This window comes from Amphibalanus amphitrite, unplaced genomic scaffold, assembly GCF_019059575.1.
Source record: "Amphibalanus amphitrite isolate SeventyFive unplaced genomic scaffold, NRLGWU_Aamphi_draft 000702F_arrow, whole genome shotgun sequence".
Lineage (NCBI taxonomy): Eukaryota > Metazoa > Arthropoda > Thecostraca > Balanomorpha > Balanidae > Amphibalanus > Amphibalanus amphitrite.
In genome coordinates this window covers 144,779-169,862 of record NW_024882196.1, presented here as the reverse complement: position 1 = coordinate 169,862, position 25,084 = coordinate 144,779, and the positions used below count along the sequence as shown (strand labels likewise).

The 25,084-nt window shown below is 51.0% G+C and overlaps 2 protein-coding genes across 4 annotated transcripts in view; one reads left to right on the top strand and one right to left on the bottom strand.

Moving 5' to 3' along the window:
- The window catches only part of LOC122364840 (mucin-19-like), a 30,146-nt gene that overhangs the window by 3,292 nt on the left and 1,770 nt on the right, over nucleotides 1-25,084 (bottom strand). The window contains exons 2-8 of the mRNA XM_043335606.1: nucleotides 18,433-22,353; nucleotides 17,991-18,190; nucleotides 15,876-16,049; nucleotides 15,589-15,743; nucleotides 15,135-15,273; nucleotides 14,823-14,890; nucleotides 12,422-12,542 (exon numbers count right to left, since the gene is read on the bottom strand). Coding sequence (XP_043191541.1) covers nucleotides 12,422-12,542; nucleotides 14,823-14,890; nucleotides 15,135-15,273; nucleotides 15,589-15,743; nucleotides 15,876-16,049; nucleotides 17,991-18,190; nucleotides 18,433-22,333 — 4,758 coding nt within the window. The 5' untranslated portion in view covers nucleotides 22,334-22,353. The remainder of the gene's footprint in view (nucleotides 1-12,421; nucleotides 12,543-14,822; nucleotides 14,891-15,134; nucleotides 15,274-15,588; nucleotides 15,744-15,875; nucleotides 16,050-17,990; nucleotides 18,191-18,432; nucleotides 22,354-25,084) is intronic.
- On the top strand, nucleotides 7,373-11,232 carry LOC122364841 (uncharacterized protein K02A2.6-like). Of its 3 annotated transcripts, XM_043335607.1 has the most exons (3): nucleotides 7,373-7,393; nucleotides 7,543-7,626; nucleotides 9,418-11,222. In XM_043335607.1, the coding sequence occupies exons 1-3, from the start codon at nucleotides 7,388-7,390 to the stop codon at nucleotides 10,999-11,001; spliced, it is 1,674 nt and encodes a 557-aa protein (XP_043191542.1). In that variant the 5' UTR covers nucleotides 7,373-7,387; the 3' UTR covers nucleotides 11,002-11,222. The 3 variants fall into 3 exon arrangements, with proteins under 3 accessions (XP_043191542.1, XP_043191545.1, XP_043191543.1); XM_043335610.1 differs by lacking the exon at nucleotides 7,543-7,626 and having other exon boundaries at nucleotides 10,282-11,232; XM_043335608.1 differs by lacking the exon at nucleotides 7,543-7,626 and having other exon boundaries at nucleotides 9,418-11,221.

Sequence of the window (25,084 nt, the reverse complement as noted above, 5' to 3'; positions counted from 1 at the left end):
CGCATTCCACGCCGCTCTTCAGAGTGGCCCCACGCCAAGCCCACCAATCATGTTGAAAATCTCGGGATTAGGCATAGCCGAAGCGGTTCCGATAATGTGGCGTTGAACAAATTAAGTGATGTCAACCGGTGCTTGACAGGGCTGCATTTCAGTACAATCGGTGGACTAACTATTGACAATAGCTAATGCATCGTAATGGCCGATAGGCTGTCCCATCCGACACTTTCGACGAGGTGTGGCTGTTGTTGCACTTTGTACCGTATCAAGACTGCCCCGATCCCTCGCGGGCCCGGGAGGGGTTGAAGGGGGGGGGGCGTTTTCGCCCCCTGGTGAATATTTGCGATAACTCCCGAACGTTTAGGAACAGGGGCGCAAAGCTATCAGTATCTTTTCCCCTATCACTTTGACATGTTCTGAAGCAAAAAATTGGACCTAGCCTCCCTTGATGACGTCACATGGTCAATTTTCCTGGACTCCTGCACGGCAAAGTGTTACCTCACAGACGTGAAATTTAGACAGCGGCCAAAAATAGTCAGAGATAAAGAAAAATTACGACCACAGCTGTGTAGCATATGACCCCCGGAAAAATACAAAAAACAAATTTGGTGACATGAGGTCAAAGGCCAGGTCAACGGCCCCGAGCTTGTGGTTTAGTTTTTTTTTCGTGCATAACTTCAACGAAAATGGTTCAAGGGCTAAGGCAGTGACACCAACGCATTCGTCTTGTCAAGACGCGTCGAATGACACATATGTTGTTTGAAAAAGTTCAGTTTTATGTTGACCTCATATGTGACCTCGAATGACCTTTGGTTGGCTTTGACACCTGATGGGTCTCCAATGATGTATTTGTAGCCGGTGATCGCGAATCTGGTAACAATTTCGCTCTAAGCAGTTATTTAGAGCCTCAGGAGAGCAAAAATTATTGAAATATTATGGCTGAATTAAATCAGTAAAATAGCCTCTAGCAAGGATACTTATATTCTTGCGTGACATTGACCTTGGGGGAGATTTGTATCGTAACATGAACCACAAATAGGGGCCTGATAAGCTTTAAACTATTTCGATACATTATGGACTTGTACATAAGATCTATGAAAAATGCGAAGTTCAAAGTTTGAGATCAACTTTAAGCGTAACCTTGACCTTGACCTTGAATTTCGAGGACATAATCGGATCCTCAGATTCACTTCTCTCGTTTCCTACCCGTTTTAATTGATTTCATGCATCCTACCGTCCTCTGGAACACTTAGTTCGAGATCACCACATATATGACGTGTTTTCCTTTGACCTTGACCCCTGACCTTGAAAAATGATCTGAATTTAACATTTGTAGGTGATTTAGAATTAACTCGAGACCTTTTGTTTGGTACCACTTTTGTTTCCGTAACTTCCTTACTTACAGCTGCGGTGATTGGGATTACCGCTCGGGCCTGGCCGGGTTACATGAATGGGCACCGCCACTGTCTCAGGATTGATGGGGGGGGGGAGGGATCCAGCCAAAAAATACAAACCCCCCAAAAAATACAGGTATATCCCCCTTGCTCATACCATGGTTGCCCCGGTGGACCAGTCATTTTCACATAATTCGGAAACAAATTGCGATTTGTGTGTAAGCATCCCTGCACGTCAAATAAATAGTGTAATCGTGCATCGTCTTTCAATGCAATGGACTAGTTCTGATGAGCAGTTTTGGCTGTAGTATGGCGTCAATGATGTCATTAGTAACACACTGGCTTCTCGTGAGCGGACTCTATGGGGATAAACCGGCCATAACCAGCACTGAGAACAAGCTGTGAACATAGATACAGTTACACGATACATACACTCTTATAAAATAAATAGTTAAGCTCCCTTTCTAGCTTGCCCATCAACAGCTCCGTTGCACGAACAAGTCGCCCGGCGTCAGAGTGCTGGGCCGATATCGAGTGGTGCCGTCTCCCTATCTGCCCACCTGCTATCAGCCACGGCAGCCATTGGTAAAGTGTGATAGGATAACACCGGAAGTCCTATTGAGGTAAGACGGAGCCCGCTGTGCCGCAGTGGTGTCCGCAGAGCCGTCAAGAGACGATAAGTGCTGGAGTTCTGGCAGTTGACTGAAGGTAGTGACCGGACTGGATGTGCTTACTGGCTAGTAGAGGCTGTGGCTAGAAGCTGGGTATTTTTAAGCTCGGAGCCGCCCAAGGAGTCTTCAAGTAGAAGTGTAGATATAAAAATATTGACCGAGGACTATACAATATACATGAAGTGAGACAATGTCCTGATTGCAGCACGGAGGCTGACGATCTGCACATCTGTTTTCACATCATTCTGGACACGGATCTACACACGAGTGTCTGTTCAGCCGGGGCCTATATCGTGTGACCGGTCACTGAGGGGACTAACTATGAGAAAATACGCAAGAGTTGTAAAAGTTCGAACCAAGAATGGACGTAAAGGCGTGTCAAAAGTCCTGGCCATGACGAGGCGAGCGCGGACTTGTCAGACGGATTTGAGCGGCGAAGTTCCGGCTGCCGCGGTGGATGCGGCCATGTCTGTCCCGTTCGATAACCTGCAGAAGCCCCAGCCGGCTGTCGCGCTGGCAGCCGCCTTGCAGGCAGTACCACAGACCGACACTCACGAGATGGAAGGCTCCAGGGACGATGCGTTTGTTGAGCAGAAGATGGTTTGTGAGGCGTTAACAGAAAGTGTCGATGAGCGTATAGCGGCTTTGACGCGGGTGTTGGAAGCATCCGACGATGATCCTGCTGAGATGGCGTCCGCGCGGGCGGCACTGGCGCGCTCTAAGACCTACCCGAAACTTGAGGAATGGAGGCCCTTTGAAGAGATAAGCCTCAGAGAAACGCACAGGGGCGTGCTGGGGAGAGGGGCGCTGCCAAATGAGGAGGCGTGCGTTCTGGCACTGTACCGGGACCTGCTGAACGGAGGTGAGCCGGGGGAGGCCGAGTGCAACACGTCCACTGGCGAGGACGCCGTGGACAAGGAAGACCTGAGATACGAGCTTGAGGTGCAAAAAATGCACAGACAGCGAATAAGTTATTCTGACATCGATTGGTTCCTAGATCTCTCACATCCGTCAAGACTTAAAGCTGACTTTTACACGTTTGCCGATGCAGCCAAAACTGTCCGAAGACTGGAGGTGGAAAGTGTTCGTATGAACCGGGTCGAAAGTTTAGCCAGACTGTCGGCTCAAACGGACGACCTAGATCAACTAGAGAACCAGCTGCCTGAAGGTACCAGCAGACGACTGCAAGTCCTTAAAGAAGGGATGACCCTCAGTCTGTATGTCTACACATCTCCGTTTGCCACCAAGACTGAGAAATTGATCAGCCTTCTAAAGGTTATTCGATACAGAATCGATGCGAACAATGCCATCAAGGCACACCCCGGTTGTGAGAGAGAAATAAGTCACCAGTTAAGACCAATCATGCAAGGAAACTCAAATATGAGAACACATTTTGTACAGCAGATGGTTACGATGTTCTCATCCGATAGCAACACGGAAGACACGCAACCCCAGGCCATCGGTGAGAGCCCCGGGGAGAGCTGCACCAGTGCCCCTAATATAGAAGGAATCCGGAGAGCTATACGTAATCCGGAAGGTCCTCCACTGTCACTGGCCGAGATGGTCTCAGCTGTAGGTAGAGTCCTACGATGGAGAGAGCAGCTCCTCTCAAAGTCACTCAGCAGACAAAGGGTGCATAATCACAAGCAGCGATTGAAAGGCATCTTGTATGGCTTAACATTCAACCCAAAAAGTGAGCTAGGACTGTCAACAAACGAACAAAATCAGTCAAACTACGGAAAGAAGCACGACGAGGTAAATGGAAGCAAACTCGTGATCCAGGACATGTTTGTTTCTGGAAGCGTGAGTGAAGGTACTGAGGTGTGTATTACCAAAAAGGATCCACATTCACCTTATGAAACAGTTCAAGCGTTCGAGTGGGTGAGTGAAGACGGCTTTGCTATGCCGCATTGGGTTCAGAAGAGACGTGAACGGACGGCGACAAGGGAACGAGAATCAAGCGACGACGAACCATCTGATCCGTTCAAACAAGCATCTGACATTGACTTCATGCTTCTAGCCGGACCGGTGAAATGGGTAAATGAACCGCTTTGGGACTCTGACAGCTCAAACGTTTCAGAGAATGCGTCACATTTCAGACTTCTCAGTGAGTCCTCCGATAGAGAGCAGATTGGCTCCGAAACAAAAAAGTACGGCTTAGACACTGAACAAAACAAATCGGATAGAACAGGCAGCTCAGGAACAGACAACATTCTCACCCTTCATGTAGAGGAGATCAAAGTTAGGCCGGGTTTTGTAAAGATCACTCATGCCGCCCTGCGGGAGGGTGACACCTTTGTCGGACGTGAGTTTTCATTTCGTTTTGTCCAATCTCATATAGCCGCAGCTATGGAAGAACATGTGGAATCCATCGAAAAACCATGGGAGGGAGCATGGGGGGCGAGCGTTGAAGTAGCCATCAATAATGAAAGCATTGATCTCGTCCCCTGTCTTGAGTACCCTGCGTGCAACATTGACGAGTTCGTGAACCGAGAGCGACCGTCGGGACAGCCGAGCAAGGACTTAGTGGAAAAGCTAAGAAAAATGCCGACGTATGTGGTCAACAAAGGTGGTGCTTTTCGTTTGTCATTTTCACGTCTCGAGTCGAAAGTGATTCGCTCTATGACCAAGCCCCAGCGGATCTGTCTGGTCCTGCTCAAACACTGCGCTGCAGTGACGGGAAGCAGGCTGTGCAGCTACGATCTGAAGACGGCGATGATGTGGGTCTGCGAGCGACGTGCGCCGGAACTCTGGACCTGGGACGGGATGCTGGAGTCGATGATGGCCGTCATTGAGTTCCTCCGAGAGCGTCGCGAGAAGGGTGATCTGCCGTGCTACTTTGCGCCTGAGATCCGCCTGCGGCCGAAGAACACACAGATGTCCGATGACTATGGGTGGGGCTCGGATATTGAAAGGTTGCGGGTGTTGTTGCCGCGTGCCATCCAGCTGCTGCTGGCTGGCCTGCTGAGCTCGAGCCAGGCGCCGCTGATGCGTCACCTTCTCAACCTGCCTCTGGACGCGCAGCAGATGCTCTGGTGCTGCTGGAAGCGCAGAGTCGACGACCCCTACCCGAGGAGACCGGATAAAGAAGGGAAGATTGACCCGGTCGACTTGTGCTGCGAGCTATACCCGGCAGCTGTAGAGGGTCGCCTTTGGTCGAAGCGGTTCCTCGACACCTTCCGCTGGGAGTCGCTGCCGGCGCGCTGCAGGCAGCCCGACTGGTTCGCCGAGCATGGCCGAGACACGGACAGCGAGGGAGAAGAGGAAAACAGTGGGGGAGATGAGGGAGACAAAGAGGAGACGGACAAAGTGGGAGAGGAAGAAAACAGAAAGGACACGAAGAATGAAGGAGAGGAGGAAGGCAGAGTGACCGGGAAGAAGATGGAGAGGATCCGGAATGCGCTGGGAAGGGTTATACGGTGTCTAGGAGAATGCGGTCAATGCACCAAAGGTCATGTCGTAGACTCCACTGGTCTGGTCGTCGGTTAGACTACCTCAGTCTCCAATCTGGACGGCCAGAGCCCAGACTAACCTGAACCTCATCAGTATGGATGGCCAGACTGCTTCTGACTTCAGCATCTGGTGTCTGACAAATAATTGACATTTTCGAGACCGGGTCAACTATACTCTCGACTTTACCCGGAGACAGTGTGTGCAAGTGTGCTAATGTTTGAAGGGAGGAGGAGACAATAGACTTCTTTCAGCACCTAGTCATTCGCTGCGATGGCAGGGAAAGCTTCTCTGATGGCCCCACGGCTATGTATTGTGTACTTTGGTAGTTGTGCATCTATCGCAATGTGTCGTGTTTGTATTGATGTGTGTTGTGCACATACAAATGTAGGCTGCATTTGTGCTTAAGTGTTTGTAACCGTGCAAGCTTCATGGGTGTGGATTTAAAAAAAGCTTTTGGGGTGCACAGGCATAGGTGTGCCTCTCACGGCCGCGTGTGCCTCTTCTGCCAAAGAGGGCCCCCATATTTCACATGTTACCAATAATATCGTACTATTTTAATGGTAGGTTATTCATAGGGGTTTGTATCATAAGTTTGCTAATTGCCTTTATTATAAAACGTAATTAAAGAAAGTTAATAAATCAGTAGCAATCCTGTAGAACTTGCTCCAAATCTTTTTATATGCACAATCGTGGTTGCGGAATATCGAAGCTCATCGCAGTCTAGAAATTTGATTTTTCTCACGTATCTGCTTAGTATTTATTATGCATTAATGCACAATTGGTCATAACTGTTGGGTAGTGTGTGCTGCCCTCTATACAGTAGTTATGTCACGTGTGCCTTTTGGCGCGCTATTCAGTCCTGGCTGTGCCGTCCTGCCGTTTGGTCGCCCAATACATCTCTACTCTGAAGGTCATCTCTAGCTGGACGGGCCGAGCTGAGAGACGACGCTACACTTGGCGACGAGTCTTCGGATCTGCGGGGAGCAGAGGGAGCCGTCATCAGCGACGACGGCTGCGGCACCGGCGGACGGAGCGACCTGGCGGCGAGCGACGGCTGCGTGACGGACCGGCCGGGGCGCCGGTGAACGGCTCCGCGGCGCTGTCAGCGACCGGCTGAGTGGCGGGCCGGCCGGGGCGCCAGTGAACGGCTCAGCAGTGCGGTCGGCGACCGGTGAACGACCAGCCGCGGGGCACAGGCGACCGGGCGGAGGGTCGCGCAGACCCGTCTGGCAGGTAGGGAGAGGTCGGCTGGTCAGAGTGGGTGGTTGTGCGGCCGGTGGTACCGCGCGTTCAATATGGCATTGCAGCTGCCTGCAGTGGAGCCGTACAGAACCGGTGAGGATTTTGAGAGATGGTCAAAGGGTGTAGAGCGGTACTTGGTTGCCTTGAATATCACAGAGAGTGAGAGGAAATGTGCCGTGTTACTGCACCTGTTGGGGCCCGATATCGCCGATGTTTATGACACCCTGCCTGACCCAGCTGTTGCCGTGCCCGATGCATTTGAATGTTGCAAAAGGAAGTTGGCAGCGTACTTGTCACCCAGTCGTAATGTGATCGCTGAGCGCATGACATTTCACAGCATGTGCATGCAGCCGGGGGAAGAATTTGACCAGTTTCTGGGCAGGCTGCGTGTTCAGGGACGCCGATGTGGTTTTTCCGTTGCAGAGCAGGAACGGGAGCTTCGTGACCGGTGCGTAGCTGGGAGCTTTGGCCAGCTACGGGAGAAGCTTCTGCTGAAGGCAGCGGAGAAGGGAGACGACCTGACTTTGATGGACATCAGGAGCGCAGCCAGGGTCTATCAGGACGTACGGCAGCTGGGGTCGCTGGTTCAGGGTGGAGCAGGAGCGACTCAGGTTCAAGCTATCCGCCAGGATGCAAGTAAGTCAGCTGACTGGAGACAGAGATCGGGTGATGATAGTCATACTGGAGGGCCCGTGAAGGAATTTCGTGGGAAATGTTTCAAATGTTGTCAGGTCGGTCACAGGAAGGCGTTGTGTCCGTCTGGTGCAAAAATGACATGTTTCCAGTGCGGAAAGCCGGGGCACCTGAAGCGCGACTGCCCTGGAAGGAAGCCGTCTGGAGGCGGAGGACGCGGTGGACACGGGGGTCAGGTGAGACAGGTTGCTGACCAGACCCAGTGTATGTTGTCTGTTGAGCCTGATGGCCTGTGGAACGTCCATATGGGAGGAGGGAGTATAGCTGGAGCCCCGACAGCTGAACTCCTCGTGAATGGCGCCAACATTGAGTTTGTTGTTGACACTGGTTCGCCTGTCACTATTGTCAGTGATCAGACTCTCGTCCCAGGGCTGAAGTTGAGACCGAGCCAGCTGGTGCTGACGTCGTTCACCGGCCAGCAGATCCCGTTGGCAGGAGAGGCTGAAGTGAGCGTGGAGCTGCGTGGACAGCAGAAGATGCTTCGGCTGGTCGTCAGCAGGCTGCCTCCTCACAAGCCTCTGATGGGGAGAGAATGGATCGGTCCACTTCAGATGGGCCTCACGTCACCTGCACAGGTAAAGACGATTGACCTGTCGCTAGACCAGGTGCTGCAGCGGCACGCTGATGTGTTCAAGGAGGAGTTGGGGAAGCTGTCCGTGAGAGCGCGTCTGCAGCTGAAACCTGGGGCCCAACCGGTCTATTACCCAGCCAGGTCAGTTCCCTTCGCTCTCAGGTCCGCTGTGGAGAGGGAGCTCAACCGCTGGATCTCAGAGGGGATTGCGGAGAGGGTTGACAGTAGTCATAACTCGGGATGGGGGACTCCGCTCGTCCCCATTCCGAAGGCAGATGGCGTACGTCTCTGTGCTGACTACAGGTTGACCGTCAACCCCCAGATCGTGCCGCAGAGACATCCCACTCCGACGCCGGAGGAGGTCTTCGCAGGTGTCCAGGGCAAGGTGTTCGCGAGGCTGGACCTGCGAGACGCCTACTTGCAGCAGGAGCTGGAAGCCGACTCCAAGGACATCACAACGGTGACCACTCACATCGGGAGGCTGCGCATGAACCGGCTGCCCTTCGGTATCAGTGAGTGTTGTGGGATTTTCCAGTCAGCTATTGATCAGATCTTGGAGGGCATTGATGGTTGTGTGGCGTATCTTGATGACCTGTTGGTGACGGGTGAGAACGAAGCAGACCTCCTGAGGCGCCTTGACAGGGTTCTGGGTAGGCTGAAGGAGCACGGGGCTAGACTCAAGAGGGAGAAGTGCGAGTTCAACATAAGAGAGGTCAAGTACTTGGGATGGATCATTTCTGCAGACGGGTTGAAGCCTGTTCCAGAGAAGGTGGCAGCAGTGGTCGGCATGCGCGAGCCGAGGAACGTCACCGAGCTGAGGGCGCTGCTGGGTTCAGTAAACTACTACCAGCGCCTGGTCCCCAGCTTGGCTTCGATGCTGGCGCCGCTCTACGCGCTGCTCAAGAAGGGGGCGGTATGGCGCTGGACGGCAGCGTGCCAGTCGTCTTTGGACCAGGTAAAGAGAGTGCTGACAAGTGGAAGTGTGCTGATGAGATTTGACCTGACCCTCCCTCTCAAGCTCGTCACTGATGCAAGCAGCGTTGGCGTTGGAGCAGCTCTCGTCCATGTGCTTCCAGACGGGACGGAGAGACCGGTGTGCTTCGCTTCGCGGACGCTGACAGCGACGGAGCAGAAGTACGCCATGGTAGAGAAGGAGGCGGTCGCAGTATCCTTCGGTGTCAGAAGATTCAGCCAGTACCTGTATGGTAAGCACTTCCACCTCGTGACCGACAACCGTGCTCTGTCTCACATCTTGAACCCACAGAGAGAGCTCCCGGCACTGTCAGCTGCGCGTATGCAGAGATACGCCCTTCAGCTCGCGGTGTTCTCGTACGAGGTCGAGCTGAGGAAGTCTGAGAACATGGGGCTGGCTGATGTTCTGTCGCGACTGCCGCAGGTTGGAGCCGACGGAGACTCTGTGGAAGAGGAAGAGGTGTACCTGGTACGGCACTGGGAGGAGGAAGGACCAGCTCTGTCGGCCCAGGAGGTGGAGACGCTCACCCGACGAGACTCCACTCTGGGGAGAGTTCTGACGTATGTTCGTTCGGGATGGCCCTCTGTAGTGGAGCCCGAGTTTAGAGCATTTAAACAGCGCTCTACCGAGCTCTCTACGGATGGGGACTGTTTACTATGGGGCGGAAGGGTGGTTGTGCCCACAAAAATGCGCAACAGAGTGTTGCAGGAGCTGCATGCTGGACATCTGGGATCCGGGAAGATGAAGCAGCTGGCCAGAAGGTATGTCTGGTGGCCCGGACTCGACACCGAGCTGGAGAGCCTCGCCAGAGTCTGCGGGTCCTGCGTTGAGAAACGCGCGGCGCCTCCAAAGGCAAGTTTGCACCCGTGGGAACCAACCCAGGGCCCGTGGGAACGGGTTCACATCGACTTTGCTGGGCCGTTTCAGGGCAGCATGTTTCTTGTGGCCCATGACAGCTACTCAAAGTGGTTGGAGGTCATCCCTATGAAAACTGTGTCCGCCGAGCGTACCATCGATGAACTGAGGTCTTTGTTCGCGCGGTTGGGTCTGCCAAAGCAAGTTGTGTCAGATAATGGACCACAGTTTACTTCTCGTGAGATGTCAGAGTTTATGATGATGAACGGTGTACGTCACATCAAAGTCGCTCCGTACCATCCGTCCAGTAACGGCGCAGCGGAAAGGGCAGTTCAAACTGTAAAGAACAGCCTGAAAGCGAGCATACAGGATGGTCAGAGTCTGGCAACGCGTCTGGCCAGATTTCTGATGTCTTACCGCAATGCTCCGCAGGTTTCCACGGGGAGGTCGCCGGCGGAGTTGCTGTACGGCCGGTCTCTGAGGACCCGGCTCGATCTTCTTCGCCCCGACCGTGCGCAGATGGCTGTCGACTGCCAGGCGCGGATGGCGGAGACAGCTGGCGGCGAGCTGCGCGGGTTCGGCATCGGCGAGGACGTCTGGGCTCGCAGCTTCTCTGGACCCAAGTGGCGGAGGGGCCGTATCGCTGCCAAGACGGGACCTGTCTCCTACGAGGTGGACGTCGGGGACACCTGCTGGAGCCGTCACGCCGATCAGCTGCTGCGTGCCGGGCAGTCTGGGCGCGGGGTGACACCGGAGGACATCGCCGGGCCTGACCGCGCGAGGACGCCGCTGGACGCCGCCATGGGCGGGACGCTGCCGGCGCCGGCCGCTGGGCCGTCAGTGAGCGGGTCGGCGGGGGCGACGGGTTCGGTGCCGGCGGCTGCGGTGGTGGCGCCGTCATCGGGGCCGGAGGAGGCTGGGCGGCCGCCGTCGCCCGAGGCTGAGCGGCCGCCGCCGCCCGAGGCTGAGCGGCCGCCGCCGCCCGACTCCCCTGGGCCGGCCGGGGTGCCTGCACGTGAGACTCCGACACGTGGCACGTGCGATGTGCGCGGCGCGGACAATGCGTCGCCGGCCGAGTGTTCGGATGCGGTGCCGGCCTTGCGGCGCTCCTCGCGGGTGCGACGTGAGCCCGACCGCTTGGTGGTGGGTTAGTGTTTTGATGGTCGAACATATGCACATCAGTGGCTACGTTTCTGTTTGTTTTGCTTGTGTTCGGTTGCTGGGCGCTTATTTAGCAGGGGGTGGTGTTGGGTAGTGTGTGCTGCCCTCTATACAGTAGTTATGTCACGTGTGCCTTTTGGCGCGCTATTCAGTCCTGGCTGTGCCGTCCTGCCGTTTGGTCGCCCAATACATCTCTACTCTGAAGGTCATCTCTAGCTGGACGGGCCGAGCTGAGAGACGACGCTACAATAACCAGTAACATGCATTTGTATAAAATTGTAAAAAAAAATGATTAGATAACACGCCCTAAGTTATCTTACATAGCTATCAGTGTGCATAATCCACATGTCAATGTTTGGGGGCTACTGCACGTGCGATCGTGCAAGGGTCGTTTCCAAATCTCGAGAACGGCGGGGCCGATTGCGTTCAAATTTGGTACACGGTTAGGGAACAGTGAGTAGGGTGCCGTGTGAAACTCAGTTTTGATCCAGTTTGCACGTGCGCCCGTGCAGGATGCCGCTCCCACATCTCAAGAACGGCTGGGCCGATTGCGCTCAAATTTGGCACACTGCGGGAGACCGGCAACGGGGGTGCCGTGCACAAGTCAATTGGAAGTACCCCCTCCCACTAGCGCACATGCAGAGCCACAATACTGCTATCGCTCGTTTATCACCCCAAAGAGCGTTTTACTCAAAGACGTATGATGACGCATTGACACATATGCCGACAAGGTTTCGCCTATCTTATCACCACCGTTCCTCTCAGTACACGTCCGCTAGTCAACCACTTGGCAACAGCCGCGCTCGGAAACAGAGCATACGAATGAGCCCACACGTGCCGCGCGGGCCAGTAGTCTCAGTAACCATCGCATTTCCCGCTCATCCTCCGCCTTATGACAGGTAACATCTCTGAACACCTGTTGCAAGCCGAGACCGTGCGCCCCACCGACACCGGTTGCTCGTGGCGGTCTCTTAAGAGACAGGGGGCCGCGGAGCGACCGCGCTGGCACCGCGCCAGCCGAGCCATCCAGCTGGTCTGTCAGCCTGGAGAGGCTGTAGCGCTTCCCCAGTGGACAAACAGACACACTGAGCGGGGCAGCCAACTGGGCCGCTGGCCGGACGCCACGGCTGCTGCCGGCCGTGTGGTGCAGCGCGAGGCTGATGAGGTGTGCTATACAGAGAGGCGTGGGGACAGCATGGGCGTGCGAGCGAAGAGCCGTGAATGGTGGTGTGGGGACGAGAGAACAAACTTCAAAGGCTTCGTGTATTTTGCTTCATGGTGACACAAAAATAATGACGTCAAAAGGCAAAGCATGGACCTACAGCTAAGCGATGTGATAAACACGCAGCGGAAATTAGCTTCCACGACGTTATACAAAGGCGGCCTTGTTCCAACGATGTAATTCACTCACCCATTTGATGATTTCCTTGGCGTCTGGCTCCAGGAACCGGGGATAGTAGGGCTCCTCAGTCCGAATCGCCCAGAACAGTTCATCTTCATCGAGACCGATAAACGGTGTCAGACCCACCAACCTGGAATGGTGGGGAACGGGTGAATAATTACTCCCGATCAAACTCTTCCAATAATAGCGAGTTTATTGAGTTAGTCTGCTTTGTGGATTGATTACGTTGGCGCATCTAGCCAGCCGGATGCGAAAACCCCGCCGGATTTCAAGGTAGGTGTTAGTTTGCAACTCTTCCACCTGTCGGCTGTTTAGCCATTGGCACCGGTTCAGCTTTGAAGTTCGCCAGTTCAAGGACATGAATCATTGTATAGGTAGTCAGTGGTCACCCAATAGTTGTCTTTGGTGCAGGTTTGTTCATGGTTGAAGTTAGAGTTAAGTCCGTTATCCCGCGAGTTGCTGGGGGGGGGAGGGCGTTAAACGCCCCCACTTTTTTCGCCGGGCCATAGCATAAAAACGGCGGCCAAATTTTCGGTACCTGTAGGGAATTGATTGAAGGTTATTGTGACAAAATTTCAAAAAAATCGGTCGAAAAATTTTTGAGATATCGAGGTTTTAGTGACGTCATGATTTCTGAGTTTTCGACCAAAAACGGCATATGTTCAAAAAATCATATAAAATCACAGAATAGACATACAGACATGCCGTAAACGCCATTAGACTGCCAATACCATGATCAATCAAATGACTATCTTCGATTATTGATTATCGTTCCGCATTTTCCATAATCTTGAACTGAATCTTGGCAATTTTTCGTGACTACTTCACGACCATGATACATGCATTTCTTAAATTGAACTTTTTGAGCCAAACACGTACACATATGATAAAATGAATGTCACCATCGTGTTCTACGCCCCAAATTACCTATCAGTAAAACGCCTTTTGGGCGAAGAACGAGCGAGCGAGATAGTGAGCCCTGCACGTGCGGAAGGGCGAGAGGGCTTGCGCAAAGCACCCTTCTAACTGGTCGCTAGCGGTGTGCCAAATTTGAACGCAATCGGCCCAGCCGTTCCTGAGATCTGGAAGCGGCATTCTGCACGTGCGCACGTGCAAACGGGGTCCAAAATGACTTTTGCACGGCACCCTACTAACTGGTCCCCAACCGTGTACCAAATTTGAGCGCAATCGGCCCAGCCGTTCTCGAGATCTGGAAACGCCCCCTGCACGTGCGCACGTGCAGTAGCACCCTAACCGCAACACATGGGAATGCATTGCCTGGTGGGTGCCTACCTGTATGCCAAGTTTCAGCGAAATCGCCCCAGTAATTACCGAGTTACTGAAATGGGAACAAATTTGGCACCTCTTATTGTTGTATTTTGCACGTGCACTGGGGATGACCCACATGCATCGAGAGTATCCTATTTTGGGTAGAAGGGATGCTGCTACCCTACAAAAATTACCGCAAGTCAATCGCCCAAGCGGCTGCTGAGATATGAGCCTCTCAAAATCACTACTTTTGCAAAACAGCTTGAACACCCTTGACTTTTCACGTGGCACGTGCCACGACGGTCACTGAGATGTATCAAAAGTAGTCAATTACGGGGTAGAAGGGATGGGGCTACCCAACAAAAAAGACCGCAGGCCAATCGGTCCAGCGGTTGCTGAGATATAAGCCTCTCAAAAGCGTTACAGGCCGGGCCGGGCCGGGCCGGGCCGGGCCGGGCCGGGCCGGGCCGGGCCGGGCCGGGCCGGGCCGGGCCGGGCCGCTCATACTGAGATTTTTCCGTTATATGGAAAAGACTCACTTCGCTCGCTGCGCTCGCTCGCTCGTAATAAAACATGTGTCACAGGCTGCGAATATCAGTTTTGATTTTCGGGGATATGTGCCTACCCGGTTGACCTGACCTTGACCCTGACCTATGCGTGACTGACCCCTACATGGAGCTGACACTCTCGTAGGCCTTATATGATGGATTGTGCACCGTTTGGACAGAGTTTATGACGAGAGGCGCCCATTGCGAAGTTCTGAAGTCCATGCTACTGAAAGCCCGATTTCAGGTGTTTGACCTGACCTTGACCCGACCTGTGACCTCAAAATTCAACTTTAAAGTACTCATCTGAAGCGTCTCGTCGCGCTCTTTCGTTTGCCGCTTCGTGCGTTTCGCTGCGGCTATTGGTTCTCGAGTTATCGGCTGGGGGCGTTTAACGCCCCCCCCCCCCCAGCAAACGGTGGGTGGCGAAATACCCCAGCAACTGCCGGGTTATGGGAGTGCCACTTCGTATGCCTATAACCAATCACTGTGAATCCAGGAATTGGGGACAATATTTGGCGGAGACCGTGAGACAGAAAGATGCAATGGCGATAAAAAATAGTTATTAGCGCTGAGTTAATTAGTTCCCTACTTACATTTCGTATAGCATAATGCCGAATGACCACCAGTCCACCGATTGGTTGTAGTTCTTGCCGGATACCACCTGAAAAAACATGGTGTCGGTCAAGAGGATGCATTTGATTACTGGCGAGCTTTTATATTATTTTCTGTGATCTATTAATTTTCATGTTGAATGCAACTCATCTCACACATATTAGTATTGCAAAGCAAAAACATCCCATCGTTCTACATCGTGCCTTCTTATTTATTGCTAATAGATTATCTCACTTCTGCGTTCCGTTTCCGTTCAGTGCTGTTGGGAAGTATGACGAGACGGCAAACCTCACCTCTGGCGCCATGTAGTCGACTGTTCCGCAGAAGGCGTCCGCCGTCCTATCCAGGAAGATCTGCATTTGGCACATGCCGAAGTCGGCAATACGGACGTGGCCCTCGTGGTCCAGCAGGACATTGTCCAGCTTGAGGTCTCTGGAGCGAGATCGGATGACATCACAATACTGAAGTCAAAAACGATGAATGATGACGGCCTTATTACGATTTCGCGCAATATCATACTTTAAAATGTGAGCCGGATTACAGTTCCGCATCTGTGCTCTGTTTGCGTACGGTAAATTGAATACACACAGCTATTTTCAAGTCTTCAAAGGTAATACGATTTCAAAAAAAATAATGATACAAGATTGCAAACCATTTTATTACTTGCACCGCCGTTTAGCTCCATATCCTCGTCTTCCTCAAGATCACAGGAATTCTGTTGAGTCCTCCCTCTAGCTACTTTTTTACCTGTAGATGATGCCGCGTTTGTGCAGGAAGCGCAGTCCGCAGACCAGCTCCGAGGCATAGAACCGCGCCAGCTCATTGCTAAACCGGCCCATCTGCCCCAGATGAAAACTCAGGTCTCCCCCGTTGAGAAACTCCAGTACGAAAAATAGATGAGACTGTGAAAGGAAAACATCAACAAAGTCACGCGAACGCCCTGGAATGCAGCAACGTCTTACAGAGGCACGTAATGCAGCTCAAAATGAATGAAAGGTTTACGTTAGCGCACAAACATTTCATTTCCGACTTACCGGCGATTGGAAGGTGCAGAAAAGGTGACAGAGATATGGATGGTTGGTGCCGAGGGTCAAGATCTTCCTCTCTATCAAGGTATCTTCGACGTCTTCATCGTTCACGATTTTGTCCTTGCGAAGACATTTGATAGCGAAGTAGTTTCGAGTGTCCTTCATTCTCGCCAACATAACCTATCGGAAGAGAGACGAGTAGCACGTGCATGTAGACACCAGTTATTGTTTGTGTTCTTCGATGTCACACAATTCAATGGAAATGTGATTGGTGAGTACAATACGACATAAGAAGTGAGTACAGTAAGTGTAAACTTATGTCAACAGAACAGCGTACTTCTATGGCTAAATTCATGTGGCTATCGACAGTGCACCTATTTAGGTGTCAACATTCTATGCAATGAGTGTCATATATCACGCTGACATCTGTTGTCTATGCTATAGCGTATGTAGTATAATACATCGAGAACCAAACCAACCCATGGAAACCTTACGAATTCCCAAGTTCGCAGAACATCAGCTAAATCGATCGGTGACTCCGCTACGAGTTTCGTCAACGTTTTGAGGGCGTCATTTCCTGTCTATGAATAGCCGGCATCCTATAAACCCACAATGTTTTGGCTGTCTTGGCGAGCAGCAGCTCGCCAAGATCGGCTTTAGGAACGGAAAGGATGACTGGGCGAACTATTTGGAGCTAAAACGGTCTGAACCGGCGACTGAAAGACGCCCTGTCATGTGATCGCCTCTCCGGCAATTCGACTTTTAACCCGCGCCCTGCTGGGGGGGGGGGTGTTTGAACACCCCCCCTTGTGGTTTTTCGCGAATATCTCAAAAACGGCGGCGCGGAGCGCCGCCGTTTTTGGTACACCTTATCATGCATCAATTCTACACATGTTATAAAAATTTCAGACCAAGGTCATTCAAGGTCAGGTCACCAGGTCACTTGAAGTGACCTCACCTCATAAAAAGTTTCAATGTCTGTCATAGCTGCACCGAGTGACCGATCGCTTTGAAACTTTCAGCGATTGCTAAGAGCAATAGCATGTACAAAATGTATATCTCAGAATTTTGATATCGATGACCTAAGGTCAGGTCAATTTTGCGACCTCCCCATTATAAGTCAATGGGAGAAAATTGAAATGCGCCTGTTTTGGACGAAAGACATTATAAACACTCCCAAACACTGAATTACAAGTGGTTTAGACACACTGAACATGAAAATGGTGTCCGTGACCCCGGTTTATGCCCTGAGGTCATCTTAGGTCACGAATATTATCTAACAGTTTTTCGCAAATAACTTTTGATAGCGGCATGCTAGAGCAATGAAAACGCCTTAGATGTGTTCAGCTCGACGATACGGATCGACTGATATGCAACATGACCCTTTCCGGTCAGGTCATGACCTTGACCTGAGGTCAAATTTTCAAGTTGACCTTTCAAGGTCAAGTTATAGTTCATTCGATGCGTCTTGACGAGAGGAACACGATGCCGGTAAAAGTAAGCTCGTACAAGGCTTGGGTCAAAAGTTATTGCAGAAAAACTGTTTCCGAAAAAATCGGCTATTTTTGCAGTTTTTGCCCCCTGCAGGCAAAACCGTTGACGTTAGGTCAAATCTGAGAGAATTACTCAGAAAGGGCGTTAATAGGGCTATCGAATGCACTTTTCCGCGGCGCTGTAGCTCTATTGGTTCCCGAGTTATGCGTTGGCTTCTTGGAAATTTTCGACATTCGACCTGGAAATCGGCGAAATTTTGCCTTCAATGACCTCTGGTGACCTGACCTTTGACCTGACCAAAAAATTGACCGAAGTGATTTCGTCATTATTTTTGACGCTCTTTCGAACGCCGCCTTCCGCGTATCGCTACGTGGCCCAGGAGCCGAGTTAGAAGGGGGGGTGTTCAAACACCCCCCCCCCCCCAGCAGGGCGTGGAAATCCAGGACCCCCAGCCGGGCGCGGGTTAATATAAGACGGGACACTACGGAACATCTGTTTTCGCTAGCAAATATTTTATGTGATCCGTAGATCATAATTCGTATTCATCAACGCTCATCATTTCCTCGGCAACCTGAGCTCGAACAACTTTGCCTGCCTCCCCGACTTCTCGAACGTTCCCAAACCCACCTTTCCGAACGCGCCCTTTCCGAGCACTCTGAGCAGCCTGAAGTCTTGCAGGGCATACTGGCGGAACTTGGGCGGTGGTCCGCCCAGCGGGCCCAGCCTTCTGTCAAAGGGTGACTCGTCGATCTCGGCCGACGGGCGACGGACGGCCTCCGATGACGTCAGTCCGTCCCGCAGTGACGTCACCGGGCCAGCCGGCGGCGCTGCCGAGGGTGACACAGGGGTGGTGTCAGCGCGTGTCGCGAATAGTGCTGTCCGAGTGCGAGCCGCAGATGACAGTCGAGTTTGAACGGTGACAGAATGGGTGAAGTTCACAGCCCAGATTTGGTCATTGATTATGTCCAGGCCCTCTATTTCTTTCTGAAGTGAGATTTGTGGATGGATAAATGTACATGATATATCGAGTACAATGTAAAAAAGATGAATATAATCAAAATTGGCTTACCTCCATCCACATGGGACGCTTCCTCTTCTTGCTTCGTTGCTTCCTCCTTTTGCTTCTGCATCCAGTCATCTTGCTTGATCATAAACACGAACCTGAGGTTACCCGGTACTTTCATGTACCCCTCAGGATCATCTTCCATTTTAAGCCTTTCCATTTTCAATTTTGCCCGCTGCCCGCGTCTACGGAATTTCTCAATCTTGCGCGCCTCTTCCCGCTCCTTAGCTTCTCGTATTTCTCTCTTCGCTCTTTCGAGGGGCGAAACCTCCTCCTCCGAATCGTATTCGCTGGAGGAACAGCTTTCAGAGCTTGAGCTTTGCTCTGAGCTCGACTTGACCTTCTTTGTGTCAAGTCGACTAGAACTACTCTTTTTAGTGTTTGTTTTTCTCTTTGGTCTTGATCTTGAGTTTGCTAAAGATGGCTTCAAATTATCGGATGGCATGCCTTTGACGTCAGTCGAAACGTTTTCCACGGATCGCTTTATTTTTGACGTCTCACGGGCTTCGACATTTTCCATGTTCTTAGACCTTTTGGAACCATTAGGTGTCTTAGACATATTTTTCTTTTGCAGCTTTGTTGGTTTTCCTGACGAACATCCCACGCTTTCGTCTTGTTTGACACTACTGTCGGAAACAACTGGTTGTTTCAAAGCGCTAACATTGGTTTTAGGTTTGCTGTTTTTGGAGTTTTTCTCTTGGTCAGCACGTAGAAAGGGAGAGATGCTAGAAAGGGTATTAACCGGAAATTGCAGTTTGTTTGTTGGTGTCACATTTGTTAGTTTAATTTGCTGTGGTTCAGATGAAAGCGGTGGCTTTTTCCGAACAATTTTAACTTTTTTCTTTACAGGCGATGGTTCAGCATCATTACCGCCGCCAAGTCTTATTTGAGGGAGTGCTTGGGCATTAGTCTCTTGTAACGTCTTCGTTGTTTTGAAACCACTTTGCTTTGCTGCTAGCGCCGATGCCTCATTCACATTTGCTTTTCGTTCCACTACAAAATTATGCTTTGTTTGTTTCTCGTTAGCTGCCGTACTTTGCACAGGCTTTTCACATGGACTACGAGCTGAGAGTTTCCGCTCCTTAGATTGAGTCTTTCTAGGGCTTCCATTCCCGTTGATACAGGGCACGTCGCCCTCCATTTCGCCAACAATCAGACGATCTCCAAACACAGCTGCATTGCGATTCACATTCTTCTCCCTGTCGGTTAGGCCGCTTTTTCTGTCAGCGTGATCTCGATGTTTCACTGGGGCATTTTGTTTCTGCTCTGGCTTCCCACCGGGGCTGGTGCTGTCGCTGGGCTTTGTGACAGGACTGCTGTCAGTAGCAGCCATCCTGCCGGCATCCGAGGCATCCGAAGTATGGGCGTCACGTGCCGCGTGCGACGAGCTCGCTGTGTGCGTGACAGTGACCTCTGAGCGCTGTCCTTCAACAGCGGGAGATGTGAGCGTGCTGCTGGCTGACCCCGACGGAACGGGTGATTTTGGTCGTCTGTCTGTGCCACTCAAGATTTTTGCGGAAAGACTATCTTCGCATGTCATGGCAGTGTTCAGTCGTTTTGCTTCTACGTGGTTCGAGATTGGGTTGTTTTCAATGCTAGCTGAATTGGCCTTCGCCGCCCCTTCATTAGCAATTGCTTTCGAACTGTTCTCTCGTACACCAGCCGCTTCAATTTGATCCGCTACTTCCTTGCTTCCTGTAGAATGGAGCGTTGTCTTCCCCGCATTGACATCTTTTGCTCCCTTGGTTGATATAACTGATGAAGAGGTAGCTGCATTCGGAGGGCTCAGCGGAGCGACAGGCTTTGAAACGTCTGCTTGTTTTGCAGAAGTGCCTGGACGTTTTTGAGTTGAATGTAAATCCTCACCTTGATGGTTAGAAGTCATAGGCTGAAGCATCTCCATTTTCTTTTCGTCGAGCTTTGAGGCTTGATTTCCTATAGAAACATTCACAGACTCGGCAGTGCCAACTATCGGTAGTTCCGATTTTCCAGGTTTATGAGCCAACCCTTCATGGCTTGAATTGATTTCGGCGACGATTTCCCTCCCGGTTGCTCCTGTTTTCTCGGGTGGTTTTGCTGTTTGCGTATAGGTGTTATGCGCTTTGGCATTATCGAGACTTGCTGGAATGTTTTTATTTATTTCTTTATCACTTACGCTTACCTGGCCTGACGCTTCAGTACCAGAAATAGGACTGTTGGTTTTAGCGACTGACTTTTTCAGGTAGATATTGTTGTTTATATCATCTGTGATCTCCATTCTCTTTGTAACAGCCCCTTCATTTGGTTTGTTTTGGCAGCCAATTTGTAAAAGCTCCGATTTTTCTTTCTTGGAACTGGCATTTCCCTTCAGGTGCTCCTTTTCCACATCCAATTCAGGTAATGTCTTCGTTACTTTCTTTTTCTTTACCTTCTTTGATTTGCTCGTCGTCTTGGTCTCCTGCTCTGCTCCATCAGTATGTTTCACTGTTATTTGGATGCTCTTCTCTATATCGCTATTTACTTCAGGCGTTTTTGAAATCAAACCAGACCGCCTTTCTACCGGTTCTTGTGCAGTTTCCTTTAGCGGTTGACCCTTTGATTTGTCGGGAGTTGTAAGAGCAAGAGACGGTACCTCAGGCACAGGCGGGCCTCCTGAGTGGCTCGATTTAACTCCCAACACCATGGATTCTTCGCGGTTTGCCGATAATTGCCCCGATGGTTTTACTGTTTGAGAGACACTCGAACTTTTCGAAACCGCGTTTTCCTTTTGCTTAGCAGTTGGTCTTTCTGTTTCATCATAGTAGCTTGGTCTGTTTTCAGGCACATTGTTTGTCGTTTCGCACTGTTTTGACACAAGCGTGTCTGGTTTTGGCACGGTTCCCGGCGTTGCTTCTTTTCTTGCCTGTTTTGCGTCGTGGTCTGCGCCAGACTCTGGGGCGAATATTTGACTCTGCTTGATTGTGTTTTCTTGTGAAGTTCCTGTTGGCTCCTTGGTAATTGACCCAGACGTGACCTTGCTCGCAGCTGCCGCAGATATCTTCGAGTAGCTTTCGGTTTTTCCACGACCGCTGCTACTAGCTTCCACCGATTTGTTAGTTTCAGATACTTTGGGATCCATTTTTATTGGTTTTTTGCCTCCTGCTGCCAATGCTGTAGAGTTTCTAGTCAATACCCTGTCACTGTCACGATTTGATTCATCGATCGAGGTCACGACACTCGCGCTCGACGCCGAACGTCTCGGTGCCCCTCTGCCGGCGGCGCTGCCGTCTCGACTACCACCACTGGACTTGCCCGGGCTCATGTCACTCCTCATGTTGAGGGCTCCATCTTGTGACACCGCCGCGTCCCCCAGAACAGCGCTCCAAGGTCTGCGCGGAGGCCGCTGGGCACCCTCCGCTTCCCCTTTACTGTCCTCCCGAAGCACAGAGCCTGCGCGACTTCCGCCAAACACAGCGGTGCGCGTGCGCGTCAGCGGGATCTCAGACTTCTCCTTCAGCTCGCCGAATATTCCACTGCGACTGCGGACCAGCCCACCAGTGTCCAGCTGTCGAGAGCGCCGCCTGAGCGTACCAAACTCACTCGCCATCCCTGCAGAACTTCCAGCAGAGCTGGAGTTCACTGTCGAGCTCGCCGAGCCGAGCGCGCCGCTGGAACCCGAGGTGTACAGCCGGCGGCCCTGTAGCACGCGAGGCACGTTGGAGCCGGGGACCTCCAGCGCTGCCAGCGCTCGCGTCAGGCTCGGGTCGTAGTCACGACGTGGCACTGTCGGGGCCAGCACTGACCGGCCCGTGGAGAGAGTCACCATACTGCTGGGCCGCGCGCGAGCCTGGGTGGCGGCGGCCACACCCAGAGACGTGGAGCGCCGGTAGACGGGAGGTCGAGGCTCGGAGCCGCCGGCCACACGGCCACGAAGCGGTGGAGACAGCATCCTCGGGTCTGTCGACGAACCTGGAACGAGAACGAGGTGTCAGGGCAGGAGGTCGCCGGTGACTACACCATGAGTGAAAAATGACTGATTGAAGATGTTACTGAAGTTTGAAGATTTATGTTCGAACTTTTTGTGTTTTTTTTTTCTGCGTGAGAATAAATGCAGCGATAGTTATCATACATTCATTGTGTAGTGGAGGAAGGAAATGATGCCTCAGTTAACACTGAAGTGAAATATCTGCATAATGTAGCCGCCCATCCCAATGCTCGGCGCAGCGTTCCTAATCTCTCCCCCACAACAAGGTCGGAATGATAACGGCGGGGAGCTACTTTTGACGGTCAACTCTCCGTGGCATCGGAGGTTCGTTCACCGGCACACCCAAGTGTCTGAAGTTCTCTCTCTCTCTCTCTCTCTCTCTCTCTCTCTCTCTCTCTCTCTCTCTCTCTCTCTCTCTCTCTCTCTCTCTCTCTCACTCCATTTCCTTGGTTTCTGCATCCTTCAGTTTTTATCTATCTCGCTCTTCTTTTTCTCCCTTTTCAGCAATCGTCAATAACACTGAAGGAGGAATTGAAACGAAATACGAGTAGTGCCTGCAGTATTATGTTAGTAGAGCGCAAACTGTCAGCGAACCATAACTATAAACAATCTCCAACTATAATGAGCGCAATGTCGTTATATAACTAGCAAACAATGTCACGTAGTCGTTAGATACTCGTTGTTTACCGTTTGAGATACTCGTTGTTTACCGTTTGCCAATTTTTCATTCATTTTTGCTGATATAAGGATACAAGAGTCTGGGATTGGCCCAACAGCCTTCCACCTCGTTTCATACATATCCATATACTCTTATCCTTCACTTGTCATCCGAAGTTAGTCGCACTCGGTAGTTTATTTACCAACGTTCATCAGCGTTGACTCTGTCCCATGACTAAACCGTGACACGGGATACGCCCCAGGGCCAGACGTCTGGCGGTAGCTGCAACATTAGATCACGCGCCAGGGGGATGGTCTCGGAGTGCAAACTCCGGGAGCCGGACCGAGGTCCAAGACCAGCGAGAGAGCGCAGATCTGCAGCTGATCTGGCTCCTGTCAGACTCGCCAAAAGCACGACCGAAACCGCTGCAGTAGATAACGTGATTTGCATTTTTGGTATTGCAAGAAGTGGCCGGTAAGGCTGGTATGTGAACAGGGGAATAAATAAGTCACAGCAGATGTTTATTGAAATTATTACTTAGATTAATTGTTCTAACTTCAAATATTTTGGTTATGTCCTCCCGCTTCATAGCATTTGAATGACGGGTATCTTTTACCCTATCAATAATCAATGGCATACGAATAAAAGGTTTGGTGTGTGCGGCTTTGTGACGCACAAAGCGTCAGCGACACAAAAGCATCACACCTTAATTGAATACTTCCTCATATTTCACATTATGAAACGGTGGCAATTAATTGGATCTGCGAATCTGTGCTCTGACGCCAAAACAGAACACTTCTATTGACGATGGCGATGCCATTACGATCAGTTACAGCTAATTTATGCTTCCGCTGATAAGTGCGTTGAACGCTGCCAAACAATACAAGCAAGTGGGGACCACCATAATTTACTGACAGTTGCGTGATGCCAATAACAGTTATTCGTCGTATTGGTGAAATGTGATTATAACCTCTCGTTCATTGCAAGCTACCGCATTTAACCATGAGTAATTAACTGTTTGCAAGCAAGCTGCACACAGCAATGCATTTTGTGTGCTTTATTTCCATGACGCCCGCGCCTCGGCCGAGTGGAAATGCTGTGCCGCAATGCCTCCCTGTAATGCGGCACAGTCTGGATGGAGCGAACGCTTCGGAGGAGCTGCCGTGCCGTGAGCCGAGATATCGGCGAATTCTGTAAAACTAAAGCCTACCTAAAATAAGAAAGCTGCCTTATTTTTGCAAGAAGTGGTAACTTCAAAGTTAAACGGATATCGATTCGATTTATCGCCCGCAGCGCTAGTCAGATCTATTTTTCGATGATTCACTCTGGCGGCTGACGCTTAATTTCACTAACCATTTGCCATCCTCAAAACGGCACAATAGATATTAATTTGTCGTCGATATATGGAACACTGCCTCGAATAAGAGCCCTGGTTTTTAACTTCACTGTAACATTACCAAATAACCCGTCGTGAAAATGACTGAACAAAAGATGTCGCCGAACAAAATAATGGCAATCATGGCATCAACATTTTGCTGTTCTAGCCGCATCGACTCACCATGCCTTTTTTAAGAGCATGTCAACTAAATGTACAAATGTAGGATTGTGAAAATTAGGGGGTTGTGATCCTTACTACCAACATAATTCGAAGTCAGGATTTTTTCTCCTGGAGAACGTCGGATTGACGTTTAAAATCTGGAAAACGGTCCATCAAATCTCGAGATCTGGGGAAGAGGATTACACTCCTCCGACTCTCACTTTTAGGGACTGCCTACCACTGATAGGGAGGCGCTAATTCAACGGTAAAGTAACATTACCTACGTTTTCAATGATAGTCAATTATACACACTTACGAACATTACGGTGAATGATGATATTTATTCACTTTCGATGACAACACAAAAGCAAATATTATAAATAGCCAGACGTTTCGGCCTCAGGGTGCCTTCGTCAAAGACAATGGTTGAAAAATGTCCAGGTCATGTGTATTTTGAAAGTGTAAAAATATTGATTAATTTATTAATGTATTAGTATCTCGATATTGTCACTGACGAAGG